This window comes from Prunus dulcis, chromosome 3, assembly GCF_902201215.1.
Source record: "Prunus dulcis chromosome 3, ALMONDv2, whole genome shotgun sequence".
NCBI lineage: Eukaryota > Viridiplantae > Streptophyta > Magnoliopsida > Rosales > Rosaceae > Prunus > Prunus dulcis.
In genome coordinates, this window is record NC_047652.1 from 2,656,269 (window position 1) to 2,674,585 (window position 18,317).

At 36.8% G+C, this 18,317-nt stretch overlaps 3 protein-coding genes and 1 non-coding gene across 4 annotated transcripts; all 4 read left to right on the forward strand.

Annotated features, from left to right (window-relative positions):
- Positions 1-282: 282 nt before the first annotated feature.
- On the forward strand, positions 283-2,057 carry LOC117623431. The gene is made up of 2 exons (XM_034354409.1): positions 283-738; positions 1,326-2,057. The coding sequence occupies exon 2, from the start codon at positions 1,334-1,336 to the stop codon at positions 1,808-1,810; it is 477 nt and encodes a 158-aa protein (XP_034210300.1). The 5' UTR covers positions 283-738; positions 1,326-1,333; the 3' UTR covers positions 1,811-2,057.
- Positions 2,058-6,712: 4,655 nt separating this feature from the next.
- On the forward strand, positions 6,713-9,545 carry LOC117621546 (subtilisin-like protease SBT1.4). The gene has a single exon (XM_034352094.1). The coding sequence runs from the start codon at positions 6,857-6,859 to the stop codon at positions 9,305-9,307; it is 2,451 nt and encodes an 816-aa protein (XP_034207985.1). The 5' UTR covers positions 6,713-6,856; the 3' UTR covers positions 9,308-9,545.
- A 623-nt stretch (positions 9,546-10,168) lies between these two features.
- TRNAS-GCU lies at positions 10,169-10,250 on the forward strand. The gene has a single exon. It is a non-coding gene; the product is annotated as a tRNA-Ser (tRNA).
- A 2,080-nt stretch (positions 10,251-12,330) lies between these two features.
- LOC117622582 lies at positions 12,331-13,067 on the forward strand. Its single transcript, XM_034353314.1, has one exon. The coding sequence runs from the start codon at positions 12,388-12,390 to the stop codon at positions 12,754-12,756; it is 369 nt and encodes a 122-aa protein (XP_034209205.1). The 5' UTR covers positions 12,331-12,387; the 3' UTR covers positions 12,757-13,067.
- Positions 13,068-18,317: the final 5,250 nt, after the last annotated feature.

An 18,317-nucleotide genomic window follows, 5' to 3' on the forward strand; every position in this document is an offset into this window, starting at 1 on the left:
ATTTATAAAAAAAAGACTTGTGGAAGGAAGCAGACAATCGCTTACACGTTTTTAATTTACACGTGGATGCCATTTATTGGTTTGAAATAGCAGGAAAGAAATTAGAAAAGCCTTCAAACAGCACATATTGGCTAAGGAAAGAAGAATAGTCTGAAAACATGATAATGCTTAGCTGGCAATCCAATAATCAACGGTCAGAATACCGGGACAGCAAATGTCGCTGACGTGGATTATACTTTGTGGGCTTGTAGTCCAGCCCCTTAAGCCTTCAATCATTGGGTCTTCTCTCTCTACTCTCTAGAAAGTGTATGTGTTTTTCTCTCTACATCTCTAGTTCTCTACTATTCACATATGATTTAATAGCAGATTTTGTGTAGGAGAAACAAAAAGCAATCTCTTTCTTTGCTCGGAACAAGAGTTGGGTTCTTGCAGAAAACATAGACAAAAGAAGAAAAGAGATCAAAGTTTGAGTCTTGATCATCAGGGAGGAGCTAGCTTTGGCAAGTTTGAGAAAGCTAGAAAAGGGCTTGTTTGGAGGTTTGAAGACTTCTTGGAAATGGTTTTCATGTCTGACATTTTCTTTGCTGCGGAAGAGAAGGTGGAAGAAGGAGCTTGGGAGAAAGAGCGATAAAGGATACGCATAAACAAACCCAAATTAGCAGAAAGTTGAGAGAAAAAGCTATAAACAAAAACAAAACAAAAACGTTGGGATTCAATTTTGATCTGCTTCTTCTACTGGTAATTCTCTTGACTTGTTTTTGTGCTTCTGCTCTGTTCTCACTTTTGAAAGATAGTGGAGTTTCACAAAAGTAAAGGGTCTGATTGGATTGATTTCCAAAGAAAAGAGGTGTTTTTTTATTTATTTCAGAACCCAAAATTTTTATATTTTATATCTTTTGATAATTTTTTACAACCAACAAAGCTAATTGAAGAGCACGGTTGGAAGTACAGCTTGTTCCAAATGCGGTTTCCAGCTCACCTCTGTGTTTTTTTTTAGGTTTTGCTAAGAAGCTCATCCCTTTGTTATCCAAACCATAATTCTGTTTTCTTTCGGGAAGTGTAACTGTACAACCTAAAACCCACACACACAAACACAAATTTATGTGCTTCTTTTGTCGTTGTCAACATTAAGAAACATAAATAATTTCAGTTTTCTGTTTTTGTGACAACCAAGTAGACACTTAAGCTTTCCGTTTTTCCTCACCAAACAGAGCAGCATAAAAAAAGAACACAAGATTTTGCTTCTTGCCATCAACCAATTCCATTTGCAGTCAGAGTACTCATGATTTTGGCAATCTTGTTTGGATTGTTTGTATTGTTTGCAGGGTTTGTAATGGCATTGTCTGCAACTATTCTCAGCGACCCAATGGTTCTGCCACCAGCCCCAGAAACCCAACAACCGCAAGCCACAAAACTCATTGCTCAAATCGAAATCGAGTTTGTTAAATGTGACTGCTGCGGCCTGTCGGAGGAATGCACCCCGGCCTACATTCAACATGTTCGGGAACGATATCAGGGCCATTGGATATGTGGGTTGTGTGCAGAGGCCATCAAAGATGAGATTGTGAGGTCTGAGAGGCTTATAAGCACAGAAGAAGCCATGGCTACCCACATGAACTTCTGCAAGAAGTTTAAGGCGTCAGGGCCCCCTCCAGACCCAACGGTTCACTTGATATCTGCCATGAGGCAGATTCTTAGGCGCAGTTTGGATTCTCCAAGGGTTTTGAGATCAACTCCAACTAGCCCAACAAAGATCAATGGCAAGGGGCTTAAAAGGTCTGAGAGTTGCTTTCCAACTCTCACTGGTTGAGATTGATCTGGCGGTGTTGGAACTATGGGAATAAGAATCAAAGTGGGAAGAAGTTTGGCAAATTTACAATTTCATTTGCTGAAAATAAAAACCCAGAAAGGAAAAAACAAAAGGAGAAATTTAATTTTTAAGGGTAGATGTTTAACTTAGGTTGTACTTAGTATTGAATACAGAGCCTTTTTCTTTTCCTCTTCATTCTTTTTTGTTCCTTCTGTTGCTAGAAATTCAATCTCTCTTTCTGATCAAAGCTTTTTCTTTCTTGCACATTTTTTAGCTGTCATGATTAATGAGCTTTTATTTTATTTTATTTTTTAGCAATTCATGAGATTTAATATCACTAATGCATTCTGGTTCAAAATTAAAAAAATACAGTTCAACTCTTCAATTTAAGATTATAAGAAACCTTGACGGAATAAGGAAAATTTATTGAATAGTGTCAAAACGAACACCGGGGGACATAACAGCCTGACCCCTAGAAATACAATCTTCCAACAATTTAGATTAAAGAGTTTAGATTTTACCAATTTGGTATGAAATAAATATTTGTAAAATTTAATGGTGATCTTGGCTAGCCAACTAATTATGTTCTGGAGTGATTCAGAACCATTAAAGATGATCTTGTTTTGGCAAGAATTTCTAGGCATATATAACTAACTAATGAGAATGGAAGGATCATTCTGCAAAGGAATCAAGAGAAATGTGGAACCTACATGCATGGCCATCGAATTTCTAAAATAAGGACTTGTGAAGAAGTGATCACCTACTGATCTACAACTTTTTCTATAACATTGAAAATGCCATAGGATTGGACTTGTGTTTTCTTTTTCACTTGCAATCAACCTCATTCTGATTTCAATTTTAGACAACGCCTTATTTAGATTGTTCCCTTCCAAATTTTTTTTTTTCTCATTCTTCTTCTGTGATTTCAAATGATAAACACACTATAATTGTAGTACAAACCTACTTTTGATAATCCCCTCAGTGCTCAATTGCTCCGATAAATTATGAGAATTCTTCAAACGTGAGAAATATGACATAGTATAATTAGTAAGAACCCGTAAATGAAATATTTAATTTAAAAATATCAAAAATATCACGCACGCGCTTAGCCAAAAAAGGAAGAAGATATTGTATATGCCTAGGATGAAAAAGATTGGTGTGAGGAGGAAAATTAAGAGTAAAAATGGTGGCCAAAAACGGAAGTGAGACAATGTACCAATTATCCTACGTGATCAAGAAAGTTAATAAAATTGATGAAAATAGTAAGACACTCATAAAGGGTCTCATAAGTATTAAGTTGGATGACTTTTTTTATTTTTTTTACACAATAATAAAACTTACAGCTTAATGATTTAAGTATTAAGATGAACAAAGAAAAATACGGAGTTTAAATAGAAAATCTCAAAAATGCATTGACAACTAATAAGATAGTGAACATGAGAATCAGTGCGAGACAGACAGCAGTGCTTGTCTTAATTCTGTTGCGTGGAGTCTCTGCTGGATTTAGAAGGCTATGGATTGATGCCTATGGGAATCGGATCTGGTGCATTGCATTGCATGAATGGCTGCCCTGCCCACAATATATATTCAGGCCTCAGAGGCTCAGGGTTTGATTAAATAATGGCACATCAATATATATTCTTCAGTATCTCTAACTCTCAATCATTGATTAACAGCACAATTTTACTCGATTCCTGCTTGTAGCTCCAATCCAAAACGTGTAAAGCAGTATACACAGCTTGGCAATTGATTTTCAGGGTGCAGTTTATGCAGGGCGGTTTTTCTTCTCTTCGGATTGTGCAAACGCATTTTCACATTATCGGTCTAGTACATTCATTGTGTGAAGATAGAGAGTTCCAAATTGAAAAGTTAGAAAACCTTGTAAGAACTTATAAGGAATTGAGCTACTCATCCCATTGCCAATTAATTTTGGGGTGGAATCTCAATTTTCTTTATAATATCGGAGCGGATTGTCCACGTGTGAAAGCCCAACCCTAGTACATTGCTCTTTCAGAATAATAGATTAAGTGGCTCGAAATAATACTTTATCGCTCCAAACACATACATCATAGCAACAATTAGCATATCCAAATTGCTCACTAATTTCTAATGGAGGAGGTCAAAATTATTAGATGCGCTCACCAACCAGACTGACAGAAAAATTTTATAAAAAAAGAAAAGACGAAATCAAGTGTCTTTTTCTTTGGAAAATGGTGGCTAACTTGTGAGAAAAACACCAGCAGTAGAAACCACCCTAATTAGCATCTAATTAGCATCTAAACTCTTGCACCAATTATAAGCCTAGCTTGCTCAATTATTTTAGGCTCATTTACCTAATTCCACAATAAGATATATCTAATATCTTGCACTTGTGTGTAGTTTATGTCTAGACTCAATCATTGATCTCTTGTTTAATGTGGTATTTAAATAGTCACATGATTCATTCTTTCTTGTCTTCATCTCAATAAGATCATTGGAGATTAGTTTTGAAGGATTTTCGTTGACTTGGGTGTGGTTTTCTGTTTTTAACCCCAAAATATCTTGTGCCTTAAAGTCTTTTCAACCAGAGGAATATGTACCTTCCTCCACAATCCACAGCCCTCTCTTGCCTCGCAATTAACATGGCTTCAATTATCAATATAAATTTAAGATTAAAATGCTAAAAATATTGCGGAGAAGAAACGCGACGAGTGTGGATGGCTTAAGGAGAAAGTCTAGATGTGCTCTCCACTCTGCGTCTACACACGAATTCAAACTCCCCTTCACGTAGTTTAGATTAGATTAAAATATAATATAGGTTTTATCCACACGCACAAAATAATAATAATAATAATAATAAATAACTGTTCCAGCCTGAAATTGAGCCTGGGCATATGCCTAAAATTGGATTTGGCTAGGCATTGGTTATTTGCTTTTACTGGGCTAAACCACAAGCCCATGAGCTGGTCCACGTTTTGTGGTCTGCGCCTAATTTAAGATTGACCCAAAATACAAAATTTGTGGTTTCAGCCACAGGGACCATTTCATGTGCTCAGTTTTTAATATTCTTCTTCTTCTTCTTCTTCTGAAATTAGTGATAGCGAGAGAAATGAATGAGTGAGGAAGAGAGATGTGCCTTGCTTTGAAAGGAGAAGAAAGCATGGAAGAGCACTCATGCGTGATGCATACACATGAAAAGTGGATCTAAGCGTCACCCACCAAACTCCACTTAAATCTTTTCTTCTTTTTTTTGGTAGGAGGTCCACTTGGCATTATATGAATATGGATGTGTTAAATTTGTTTCCAAAAAGCATATAGCAGAGTTGCTGGAAGCATTGGAAACACCATTGAATAGTATAGTTAGGAGATAATGAAAAATTAAGTGAAATTAAATCTTAATTCAGCCATATTTAGATTTTAAATTCGAATCGCCTCATAAGATTTGGTTTATAAATACCAAATACACTTATGATATATTCAGGTTTCAAATTCGTATCCCGACTTCACATGATTTGATTGAATATAGATCAACTTCCTCACAACCCCACTCCCTTTTTGTGTCAGAAATTGTGTGAATATGAGACAAAAAAAAATGTAGGAAATAATGTAGTTAGGAAACTTCCCCTTGGTTGCGTGTTGAAATGCATGCCATAAGAAATTGTAGCAAACAAAACTATCATCATTAATGAATTGGAGCTGTATTTCACTTGTACACTTAAAAGTCCTTGATCTTTGATGTGTGAGTCTCACAAACATGAATGAATGGTTAACAAAATCATTGTAAGAAGCAAACCTTCCTATCAACTATTTATCATTGTCTGTCATTAAAATGAAAAAAACAAACAAACAAACAAATAATAAATAGAATCCGAATTCTTAATAACTATTGTTGTTTTTATTAATGTGGTGAAGCGCAAAAATTAAAAAAAAAAAACCCCTTTAGAACACGAAACACCGTAACTTATATGCCATCGAGGTCTAGAACTCTAAACCTCATTAGCACACGAAGCCAAATGAATACCTATTGAACATGAAAATAATAGAGCAAGTTATTTGTTCTAAGAGTTGAAAGTCCTCATAGTTTGAGAGTACCCCAACTCTTTTGATACACGAAGATTACTTGAGTAGATGGGAATTTTGCTAAATTATGGCTGTTATTCTCACAAAGCTTGTCTTGTCGTAGATGGGCATTTTTGTTTGAATTCGTAGATGCGTAGAATAAAATCGAACCCATACCATTGCCCAGTCCCATAGGCACGGACCACTCCACTTGATTATCCACCCATTTCATGTCGTTTTCTTCAAAAGCCCACATTCATTGATTTGTCATTTACCAATTGGTTGCCATCTACCCCTTAAACCTCTTGGTCCCACATTTTGTACTATAAGCGGCGCGTACAAGATTCAATTCAATTCGTTAGGGATCCAGTTTTATTTCAATTTTGATAATTTGGTGAATTGATTTGAATCTGTAATTTTCAAAACCAACATGATTGAATTTGGATTAGATAACGAATTTATTTATGAGAATCCAATTCAATATAATTAATTTTATATTTATTTTACTCTTGTAGGTATTTGTAGTTGGAAATATTATGAATATTTTAAGTCATTTAATGAAGTTATGTTTAATATATGATATAATCAAAGTAATTTTTTCTAGTATTTCATTTATATTTTACATTTACATCTATTAATATGTTTGATTAGATTAAACTTAAAGATAAATGTTTAATATTTCATTATATTCTTTTTTTATTATCAAAACCGATCATCCAATTCAATCCAATTCAATTATCAGAATAAATTTAAACATCTAATATGATTGGATCGGATTGAAAAAATTTACAATCCAATCTATATTGTATTGTACGTGAATTAACTAAATTGTATTAGTTTCGAACCGATGTACATTCCTTAAACCTATCATTCATATTGTCCATTATTATTGGTCCAAAAATCCCCACATAACAAGAAACACCCATAAAATATTTTATCCAATAAAATAAAATATTCTTTGATTAAATCCCATAAATATTTATTTTCCCTTGGGCTCTTATTAATCGGATGAACCTGACCAAAATTCATGCACAAATTAAGGCCAAAAAAATTTGTGGAGAGACAAGTGGGCTTAAAAAAACCAGCCAAACAAACCATTTGTTGATTCCTCCAGTTTCTCAGGAACCAAACACAACACTCATGGCCACTTCCACTCTCTCCCTCTTCCTCTTCCTCCTTTCTCTTCTCCTTCCTGCAACACTCTCAATCCCGCCCGATCTGTCCGACCGCCCAAAAACCTTCATCGTCCACGTGTCCAAATCCCAGAAGCCCTCCCTCTTCTCCTCCCACCGGAGCTGGTACACCTCCATCATCCAAAATCTCCCTTCCCCTCACCCCACCAAGCTCCTCTACACCTACGACCGCTCCGTCCACGGCTTCTCCGCCACCCTCACTTCCTCTCAGGCCACACAGCTCCTCAGCCACCCGTCCGTACTCTCCGTCACGCCTGACCAGCCACGTCAGCTCCACACAACTCACACCCCAAACTTCCTGGGCCTCGCCGACTCCTTCGGCCTCTGGCCCAACTCCGACTACGCCGACGACGTCGTTATCGGCGTCCTCGACACCGGGATCTGGCCCGAGCGCCCCAGCTTCTCGGACTCGGGTATCGGCCCGGTCCCGACCCGATGGAAGGGCACGTGCGTCACCACCGCGGACTTCCCTTCCTCCGCCTGCAACCGCAAGATTATCGGCGCTCGCGCCTATTTCAACGGCTACGAATCCCACATCGGAAGGTTGATGGACGAGACGACGGAGGCGAAGTCGCCGAGAGACACCGAAGGCCACGGGACCCACACGGCCTCCACCGCCGCGGGCGCCGTCGTCGCTAACGCCAGCTTCTTTTCGTATGCTCAAGGCGATGCCAGAGGAATGGCCACCAAGGCCAGAATCGCCGTCTATAAAATCTGCTGGTCTTTTGGGTGTTTCGATTCTGACATCTTGGCCGCAATGGATCAAGCCATTGCTGACGGTGTTGATATCATCTCGCTCTCTGTCGGAGCCAGCGGTAATGCTCCGCCGTACGATCGAGACTCCATAGCCATCGGAGCTTTTGGGGCTGCCCAGCATGGTGTTCTTGTTTCTGCCTCGGCTGGGAATTCTGGACCTAATCCATTTACCGCCACCAACATAGCTCCGTGGATTTTAACAGTGGGTGCATCCACCATTGACAGAGAGTTCCCGGCCGACGTTGTTCTCGGCGACAATCGGGTTATTAGTGGGGTTTCGTTGTACTCCGGCGAGCCTCTTGTGGACTACAAGCTTCCGTTAGTGTATGGTGGAGACTGTGGAAGTCGGTACTGTTATGAAGGGGCTCTTCAGCCATCGAAAGTTCAAGGGAAGATTGTGGTGTGTGATCGCGGAGGAAATGCGAGAGTGGCAAAGGGAGGCGCGGTGAAGCTTGCAGGTGGGCTTGGGATGATATTGGCCAATACAGAGGAGAGTGGAGAAGAGCTTCTTGCTGATGGTCACCTCATACCTGCAACAGAGGTGGGTGAGATCGCTGCTAATCAGATAAGAGAGTACATCAGATTGAGCCAATACCCAACAGCCACCATTGTGTTTCGCGGAACTGTAATTGGGTCTTCGCCATCTTCTCCACAGGTCGCAGCTTTTTCGAGCCGAGGACCAAACTCTCTCACACCAGAGATTCTCAAGCCAGATGTGATTGCTCCTGGGGTGAACATTTTGGCTGGTTGGACTGGGGCTACTGCCCCCACTGATTTGGACATCGATCCTAGAAGAGTTGAGTTCAATATCATTTCAGGCACATCCATGTCTTGCCCACATGTGAGTGGCATTGCTGCTCTGCTTCGAAAGGCTTTCCCGAATTGGTCGATTGCTGCTATAAAATCTGCTCTGATTACAACGGCTTACACTTTGGACAATGCCGGGAAGAAAATTAAGGACCTTGGAACTGGGGAAGAGTCAACTCCTTTTGTTCATGGAGCAGGGCATGTTGATCCTAACAGAGCTCTTAATCCTGGGTTAATTTATGATCTCAATGTCAACGACTATGTGGCGTTTTTGTGCTCAATTGGGTACAGTCCAAGGCAAATAGCTGTATTTGTGGGGAAGCCGACTGGTTCCGATGTGTGCACAAGAAACAGTTTGGCTAGCCCTGGTGATCTAAATTACCCTTCGTTTTCAGTGGTTTTGAGTTCGGATCAAGGGCTGATTAAGTATAAGAGAATCGCCACGAATGTTGGGGGAGACGCTGATGCGGTTTATGAGGTGACAGTGAATGCTCCAGCTGGTGTGGAGATCAGTGTTGAGCCAAGAAAGCTGGTGTTCAGTGCAGAAAATCAGACCCAGAGTTATGAGGTTACATTCAAAAGAGGTGTTGGGTACGATGGCGGGGAGAGATATGGTTCGATTGAGTGGACGGATGGCAGGCATCTGGTGAGAAGTCCAGTTGCTGTGAGGTGGAGCAGTGCTAGATCCTTAGCTTCCATGTGAGTTTTAGCAGTTTGAACAGCCGCCATTGCAATGGGTGGTGTTCTTCTGGGCAAAGATCAACGAGAGCATAGTCGCTTGCTTTGTTTTAACTTATTAATCAGCCTCTTGTGTAAAGTTGAAGGGCTTTTGAATTGTTATGGGTAGGCCCTGATTATGTGAATACGTTCCATTGTTGTTGCAAAATCGAAACTTGAGAACTTACCTAAGCAATAAATTCAATCACATTATGCCTCTTTTATAATTGTCTGTCATGAAAATGAGATATAACAAATACATGTATGCTTTGGCTAGAGAGGGCCTTGTTCAGTTCCACATTGATGTGTCTTTTGGTTAATCAATAAAGCTCGTCTTTAGATATGCAAAAATATCCCCAATTTGATATGCAAATGCAGCACATCCTGTAATTTATTGTGTGCAGTAAAAGAAACTTTTATTTTTTGGCCAAAGTTAGGAAAGGGGAGGGGGGAAACTCACACACACGGGTACTGTGAGGGCTTGAAAACAGGAGCACAACACCAAAAGCCGGGGCCAATCCAACTGATACCCGATTAGTTAAGAAACTTCACAGCTGAATTGGTGGAAGGGAAGACTTAACAGGCATTTGCAGTATGCATGCGTCACGTTTTTCAATTTTCTAATAATCTAACGTCTAGTTGTTAAGTCTTCTAAAAAATGATCGAGAGATCAATTAATGTAACAAATGAAACACTCAATAGAATAGATAATGTGCAGGTCAAGGCATCAAAACGAGGATCCTAGCGTGTAGATTTGGACATTGATATAAGAATCATTGTTGTGTTCCATGTGCACGTGCCTTACGAAGCAGTTAAATTAAGTGTTTTCAGAGACGTTAACAACAACGACGCTTTGGCCGAGTGGTTAAGGCGTGTGCCTGCTAAGTACATGGGGTTTCCCCGCGAGAGTTCGAATCTCTCAGGCGTCGAAATAACTTTTTACAATCTTTTTATTTTTTGGTAAATTTTTTTTGTTTATATAAAACCCACATGAACAAAATGATCAAGGAAAACCAATTTGGGCTCCAAAAGTGGCAGCCTAAAGAACCCAAACCTTTTTTTTAGGGAAGCGAATAACATGGGCTAAGTTTGATTTAGAGCTCAAATCTATGCCCAAAAACCCAACATAAAAAATAAAACTTGACTTAGTTTTTAATTTATTTATTTTTATAAATCTTTTTATAATAAAGATTGAGTTAGTTTGATGAGAATAATTTAGAAAGCCTAGGGTCATTTGATTAATCTAAATTATTATATGCCACATGGTTTAGTACAATAAAAAGAAAAAACACAGATGAAGAGGCACATATAATAATAAGAGAATCTTCCCCTTTTATTTTGAAGTGAGAGCTGCAATATAAAATGGATACTGCTTACCTCTTTCCCTGTAAGGAGATACTCATTCTTGCACATCACAATTTGACATATATATATAAACACAAAAAGAAAAATTTATACACACATGTCACACTGTTATTCATACGAATGTAGAAAATACAGTATATCAAATACATGTTATTTAAAACTTACATGTTAGAGTAAAATATTTCAAACTTAATCATATTTAATTTATTTTAAAGAGACCGTTAACTTAAATTATAAGTTGTCAATTATTAAGTGTATATAATCATGTCTAATATATTATTATTAAGTGTATATAATATAGTAGAGGGGGTGGTAAAAAAATTGGGGGCGCCAAGGCCACTCCTAGCCTAGGAGTGACTCCGTCCCTGCTCCTACTTACATAATAAGAAGAGAAGTATTTTCCGCATAAAATAGAGCCGGAATTTGATAATGATACTACAGACCACAGTCATCACCTACGTAAGACTAATTGTATTATTAGGAGGTTGCTTTTAAAATTAGTGCATGGAAGTAATACACATTATTATACAAGGAAGTTGATTAATTAATTTTTTAAAAAGTTTTTTTTAAAAAAAATAAAAAATTTGTTTTATATTCTTCTTCAATGTCAAATTTGATTTTTATTTATACTTTATAATATAAAAATGTGAAAACACTCTTGAGTAAGTATGAGGCGCAAGATGACATATAATAAAGTACAAAAGAACAACTCAAAGTTCACCAAACCAACGTGAGACAAAGTCCAAATCCAACAATATTTTTATTTATATGGAAGCTATGCTTGTGGATAGTATTGGAATTGGGAATTGGAATTTACCAATCATATATATATATATATATGAACTCAACTTCACCACCTACCTGACTACGTATATATTTGTGTGTGTACGCTTTTGACATTTAAGAGCTTTGGTCAAATTACGAATCCAAAAGTTAAAAAATAAAATAAAATAAAAATACTTGTTCAATTGATCTTCAACCCTATCCACACTACTATTTAAATAAAATTTCTCTATCCATACTAGTATTTATATATTTTCAATTTTCCACGCTCTATTTTTCTCTTGTTTGGAAATTTAGAACATTGCATGTTTGTAAAGTATATATGTACATATATTTGAGTTGAATTATATGAACTTGCATGTAACGCGATCTTTTCTTGTGACTCAACACTCTCGTACAGAGAAATCGAGCGAAATGAGTACAGATCCCCCTTGCTGTGTTGCAGGTAAATTTCACTAACTGCACGTAGAATTTCATCACTTTCTGAAAAACAATCAAAAGGGAGACTAAACCCTAAACTTCTGACCTCATAAAACAAAGTCTACTATGCATGTTGTTCTAGTCATTCATTAATCCGATCTAATGGTCAGTATCAATCCTCATAATTATGGAAGTTATGATGTGAATCTGATCATCCCCTTTAAATTAAGCAGGTTTCTCCACATCCACAGTTATGATTTCCAAATCTCAAACCTTAATTAATCAATTTGAGGGCCCCACATGCCCCAATATACCCCACTCAAAGCGTGATGCTTTTGTCTCAAAGCGTGATGCTTTTGTTCTCATTTGGTCAACTTTCTCTTCTTTTTTTTGTAACTTATATAAAATTTTATCACTATATCCTCCCTTCTCTCTGTTCCTCTCTCTCTCTCTCTCTCTCTCTCTCTCTCACCTTCTTCACACCCCAAACACAAACACATGGCTCAAGATCATGATCTCCACCGCCAAAATCAGCCGCTGGTGAGGCGCGGTTTTCCTCTCCGCCGCAGCCGGAAACTGCCCGTTGCCCGCCTCGGCGGACCGAAGCCGAAGCGGGGACTTGTGTTTGTTAAAATGCTCAAGAGGATCAGGATGAGGTGGCTGAAGCTTCAGTACTTGTGCATGTTGAAGAAGCTCAAGGAGTCTTACAAGAACATGATGAAGGACCTAATGGAAGCTGGCGCGAGCTTGGAGACCTTCCACCAGAGGATTTTCATGGAGACTTCTTTCGCCATCCCACTGGGAGTTTCTCTTTCCAGCTACCCTTCTGTTGCTGGATCAGATCGGCCTCGAACCCTTTTCATGTAGAAGAAGTACTTGTTCTCTTTGTCAAATCTCATCAACTTTGAATCTCTTGAAAATTAAAAAAAAAAAAAAAAAAATGTCACCCTTTTGCTGTTTCGTTTTGTACGTTATGAAAAATATTTTATTTTATTCTCTCTCTCTTTCTCTCTCCGTGTAAAGGAAATGAACAATTTATTTCCTGGAAATGTAGATTCATATAAAGTTTGATGGTTGCAGGCTTTTGTAGGATTTGTTATTGTGGGAATTATATTGTACGGGAAAAGAAAGGAGATGACTTAATTAAGTCTCAAAATCTTAGTTTGAGGTTTGGAGTAGATTGATTTCTGAATTTTCTCTGTTTTCTTGCATGTGATTTCTTTGCAACCAAACAGATCGGTGTTTGCAATAGCATTGGGCACAAAACCGTATGCATCTCATTTCAAGCATGAATAGTGGGATATTTTTGTGTGTAGAATTATTCAGTGGTGGAGGCAAGAAAATCAAGCATATAAAATCCTGGTCAAGATAAGTCAGAAACCAACATAAATTTCCAGCGGTCAGAATTTGGGGGGTGCAAGCAAGTTTGGCACTTGGCATTCTCAGTTACAAGTGAAGACTTTACTCGTACCGTAGGATAGCCCATTGAAGAGTTTGGAGTTACTTTATGTCAATGTTTTTAATTGGGCTTAAATGCGCATGAAGTGTAAAGATCGCTTTATAAAATTATCAATGCATTAAGCATCTTGGGTGCTGCGATCTGACTGGTTTGGGAATCAAAAGCAGAAGAAAATTTTAGCAGGCCATCCATGCAAGGAGAGAAACTTGCATGAATCTATACACTTAGGGACGGATTCAGGATTTTAAAATAGGATGGGCTAAATTTAGGTATTAAGTAAATAGAAAACTCAAAAATACCATGTGATTTCATTGATGACAAAAAAAAAAAAAAAAAAAAAAAACAGCAAGAACAATAAAATCAGTTACAAATCCTATTTGATAATTCATAAACTGAAACTGATGCCTCAATTGCAAATCCTAATTGATAATTCATAAATGTCAATTGTAAATCCTAATTGATACTTCATAAACTCCAAATAAATCCTCAAATTAAAGCATCAAGAAATTGAAAGAAGATTACATGATGAATATAGAAACTTGGTTCACTTGAATTAAGACTTGAAAGTAAGTGCGGCAGCAACAAGAGCATTTTTTTTTCTCTCTACATGCAAGGGTAGGGTGGTGCTATATATTTTCTTTTCTTCTCTACATGATGTGTGTGTGAGTTATTTATAATTTTTTTTTTTCTTTTGTTGTGCTGTGTGTGAGTTCTTCCCTCCCTCTCTTTTTATTGACTACATGTTATGCAAAGAGGAGAAATAAATGAGGTTAGGTTATTCAAATTGGGTGAGCTAGGATTTTATTTTTTTGACTGGAAAAAAGAAGCCACCTTGGCTATAGACCAGGTTTGCCAAACTAAAGGTCCATCCCTAAGTGAGCTAGTATTTTATTTTTTTGGCTGGAAAAAAGAAGCCACCTAGGCTATAGCCCAGATTTGCCAAACTAAAAGTCCGTTACTATATACACTCTTTTTCTTGAACACTATTATATATCATCTCATTATGAGAGGGAAAACGTGATCACATATTATGAGAGAAAATTGATAAATTGATGAATCGTATCGTGCTTAACATGTGATTAGTTATTATGAGAAGAAGAGATATATTGTGTTTAACACGTGATCACTTATTACGAGAGGAAATCATATGCCAATTACAAGCAAGTTTTTCTTTGGAAGCCTAAAAGCAATAGCTGTTCTTGCTCTTGCATAAGTCATTCCAAAAACCTATAGCTGACAATAGCTGACAGAGGGAGCATGCAAAATATAGGTAACATGATGTTGAAAACTTAAAAATTAGATTGGTGTCTAGTGCTCACATAGAAGGACGGCATGGGGATCCAATGAGATCTTCAATAATTTTTCATCTTCTTTGATGATTAGGGTGCAGCTAGCAACAGCATTTCATGCTTTGTCTCTGTCTGAAATGGGAATTTACTATATATACATGTATATATACACACAAATAGTACAAAAATATATTTCACTTTCATGGCTTGATTTGACCATTAATAAGAATTCTGTAGACAAAAAGGAAGGACCAAAATAAAATGAAATCTTAGAAGCAAATATTATTAATGAATGCATTATTGAATTGAGTACCCCATTGCATGGCCAACAGGTGTGAGCTGATATGACATGAAGCTGTCACGATATGCCAAAGTTTGGCAATGCCTAGCCAAGTCATAGCTTTGATGTTGTCTTCTTTTGTGCTCCACCATGTGACTAATCTCGCTCTATATTTAAATTATTGCCACTTGTTGTTTTCATATTTTTGTACGTAGCAGGATATATTTCTCTTTACCACCTGCTTCATCTGTTTAAGTAAAAGATTGATAGTTTATGCACAGGTTATGCACATACACATTAATCTTTTATTATAAAAAGATTGATAGTTTATTCATAACTTGCACGGGGATGCAATTGATCAGTACTATTTAAGATGGCTCTGAAAGATTCACCGGTCGGATAAGACGGCAAGGTTACGGGTTGAAACTAAAACTTTTAATTTAATTACTTATAATCATGCAACAATTAAGCTCAAAGCTAGACCACAATAATCTAAATATGCATTGGTGTGAGAGCAATTCCACCCATTTGCCCTTAGCTATGGCAAGAGGGGAGCTAGGGTTGCAAATAGTATTTTGTGTTTCCACCCATTGTCATGGCTAAGAGCAATTACTATTCATTTTTTTGTTTTTTCACAACTTTTTTTTTACTTAAATAATTAATTTGGATAATATTTTCGAATAAGATTTTTGGGTTCCTACGTGTCAATACTATTCATATCGGATAAGATTTTATTTTATTAGTTGTATTGGTTGGTATTTATTAAATAATAAAAAAAAGTATGAGGATTTGTTGTTAAAAGTGAAGAGTATTGGTTGGTATTTATAGACATGGGCGGACCCATAATTTTTTTAGTGGAGGTGCAATATGTTTTTCGAAATAATCATTTTCTCAAGATAATTTTTGGCGGCTTTTATTCCTTACACATCAAATAAGAAAATTTAATTTTATGGGATTTTAATATGAAGTATATATTGACTTAATGAGCCATCATTTTTAGCATAAATCGTATTTTGCACTAAAATCGATTTTTCATATTTTGATTTGGTTGGAATTTGATTTTCTAGTATTTTTATTTGAATCCAAATGGGGGGTATTTTCTTATTTACATTGTAAACTTAAGTAAATGGAGTAATATAAAAATAAATGAAAGTAAAAGGACAAAGACGTTTAAATGTTGAAAATGGAAATAAGATATAGAGAGAAAAAAAAAACAGTAATTTTTTTGGTATTTTTTAAAAAGTTTTTACGATTTTTTTTCATTTTTTTATTGCAGAAAAATTGGTTGCCGTTGGATTGAAGGAAAAAAATCAGATCGGAGAGCCTAGACGCCGACACGTGGAAGCTAGTCGTTGGAGGCTACTGTAGCGCGAGGTTGACTCCAGCGATGACATCACCAGCCCTCGCGCTCGCGCTCGGGCCAAACTCCACCTCGGGCCAGCCCAGTCTGGTGGCCCCCACCTCTTGCCCGAGCTGCCTTTTACTGCTGGAAACGCCTTTTTCTCCCAAACCCTCCCAGTCCGAGTCCAACCTTAACTGCTGGACTTGCTCTGAAAACAATTTGCTTATCAGATAATACTTTGTCATTGACTTGTTAAATGGTTAATTAAAGTAGTTGTTGGATCGAATGTCCTTTGTCAATTCTGATAAGTTCACGCAAATATCTCCATCTACTCACGAAATAAGAAGTGATTGAAATGATGGTAAACTCTAGACACTATATCCACCCCATGAATTTCCAGGCAAATGACATGGTCAATGATTCAATGAATTCTCAGACTCAGGTCAACAGGTTAACCAGTTGACTGGATTAAGTCGAGCACAAAGTATATATTCTCAAGAATCTCAACCCTGCAGCAGCTACACGAAAAGGTCAAGAACAATATTTTGCAAGTAATTGATGCGTTCAATGGCAAATTGCAAACCCACTGATATATTTTATATATATACAAAAATATTTGCTTACCAGACATTTTAATATATAGTATTATGTTGTTAGTCTATCACTTAAGTTAAAAGTTTAATTTTATTCAATTAATTTTATTAATGATTGATAAACATATATGTATGTGTTCAGATTCAGTGAACTTCGGTAGGGAGATTTCTCAAATAACACGAGTTTACGAATATATTGTAGAACTCAATCCGCGTTGTAGTTCAATGATTCAAACGTTTCAAATTTTCCATTTTTAAAAATCTTCATTTAAGTATCATCCCCACAATCCATGTCTGTCAAATAGTATTATTTGAGAAATGTCCCAAGTGAATTGTTTAAATTCTTATACGTAGTTACACCTATACAATATTTTGGGTTAGATACGCACATAGGGTTATATGTATTTAACAGAGTGCTTTTAATGATATGATATATGTATTATCTTTCTTTTTTCACTACAAAAAAAAAAAAAGACAACCGTTATCATTTTGTCACCAACTTTGATGACTATTGTGGGGGTTACTAAAGGCTTTAGTCACTAAAAAAAGCAAAAAAAGTGACTAAACCAAAAAAGTCAAAAAAGGTGACTTAAGTCTTTAGTAACCCCCATAACAATCATCAAAATTGGTGACAAAATGGTAACTGTTGCCAATTTTTTTTTGGTAGTGTTTCTTTTTAGAGATATTTAGTGATATACCCATTTCTAGCACTAATATTATAAATAAACCCTACACAATTGAATTCCTATAAACAAACCCAAAAAAAAACCCAAAAAATGATAGCTAGCCTTATTGAATTTAATATTGATTATTAAATTACTTTGATGCCCTATTGAGTGCTTTGGGTATTTTTATGAGATTTTGGGGTTGGGCTTGTTTTAAGAAATTGATGGCAGTTTTGTAATTTATAAGAAGTTAAAAGCTTTTTTGTTATGTTGTAAATGGATTTTGGGTGTGTTTCTAAAGTCCATTTTATATAGGGTATTTTTATAATTTGGGCCCCCATATTGGGTATAATAGTGAATCTCCCTTCTTTTTATCGAACCCAAAAGATTATCTTAAGAAATAAAAGAACCACGATACATACCCATGCACACTATCAAAATTACAGTTGGTTGGTCCAATTGGGACCATCTTGGGCCCAAAAAAGGATCTGAATTAGATGGGCTTGAACATATAGCCTGTTGATCCAATGTGATGTGTCTTCTTTAGCTTGACGAACTACGTACCCCAACAGCCTACAATCAAAATGAAATTATGAATAACTGAAAAAATTGGATTGGGCAGAATCGCTAGATGAGCAAGGTTGACTAACATCAATTTCTCTTTAAATCATGTTTCTTTACTATTTGTCAATCAACATTGTAGCCACTTAACCAAAAGATAAAATGGTGTATAATTAAGTCATGCAATCAAGCTTCTATTTAGGCATCTGCTAATTAAGGGGTTGATTTACTTGGGAAGC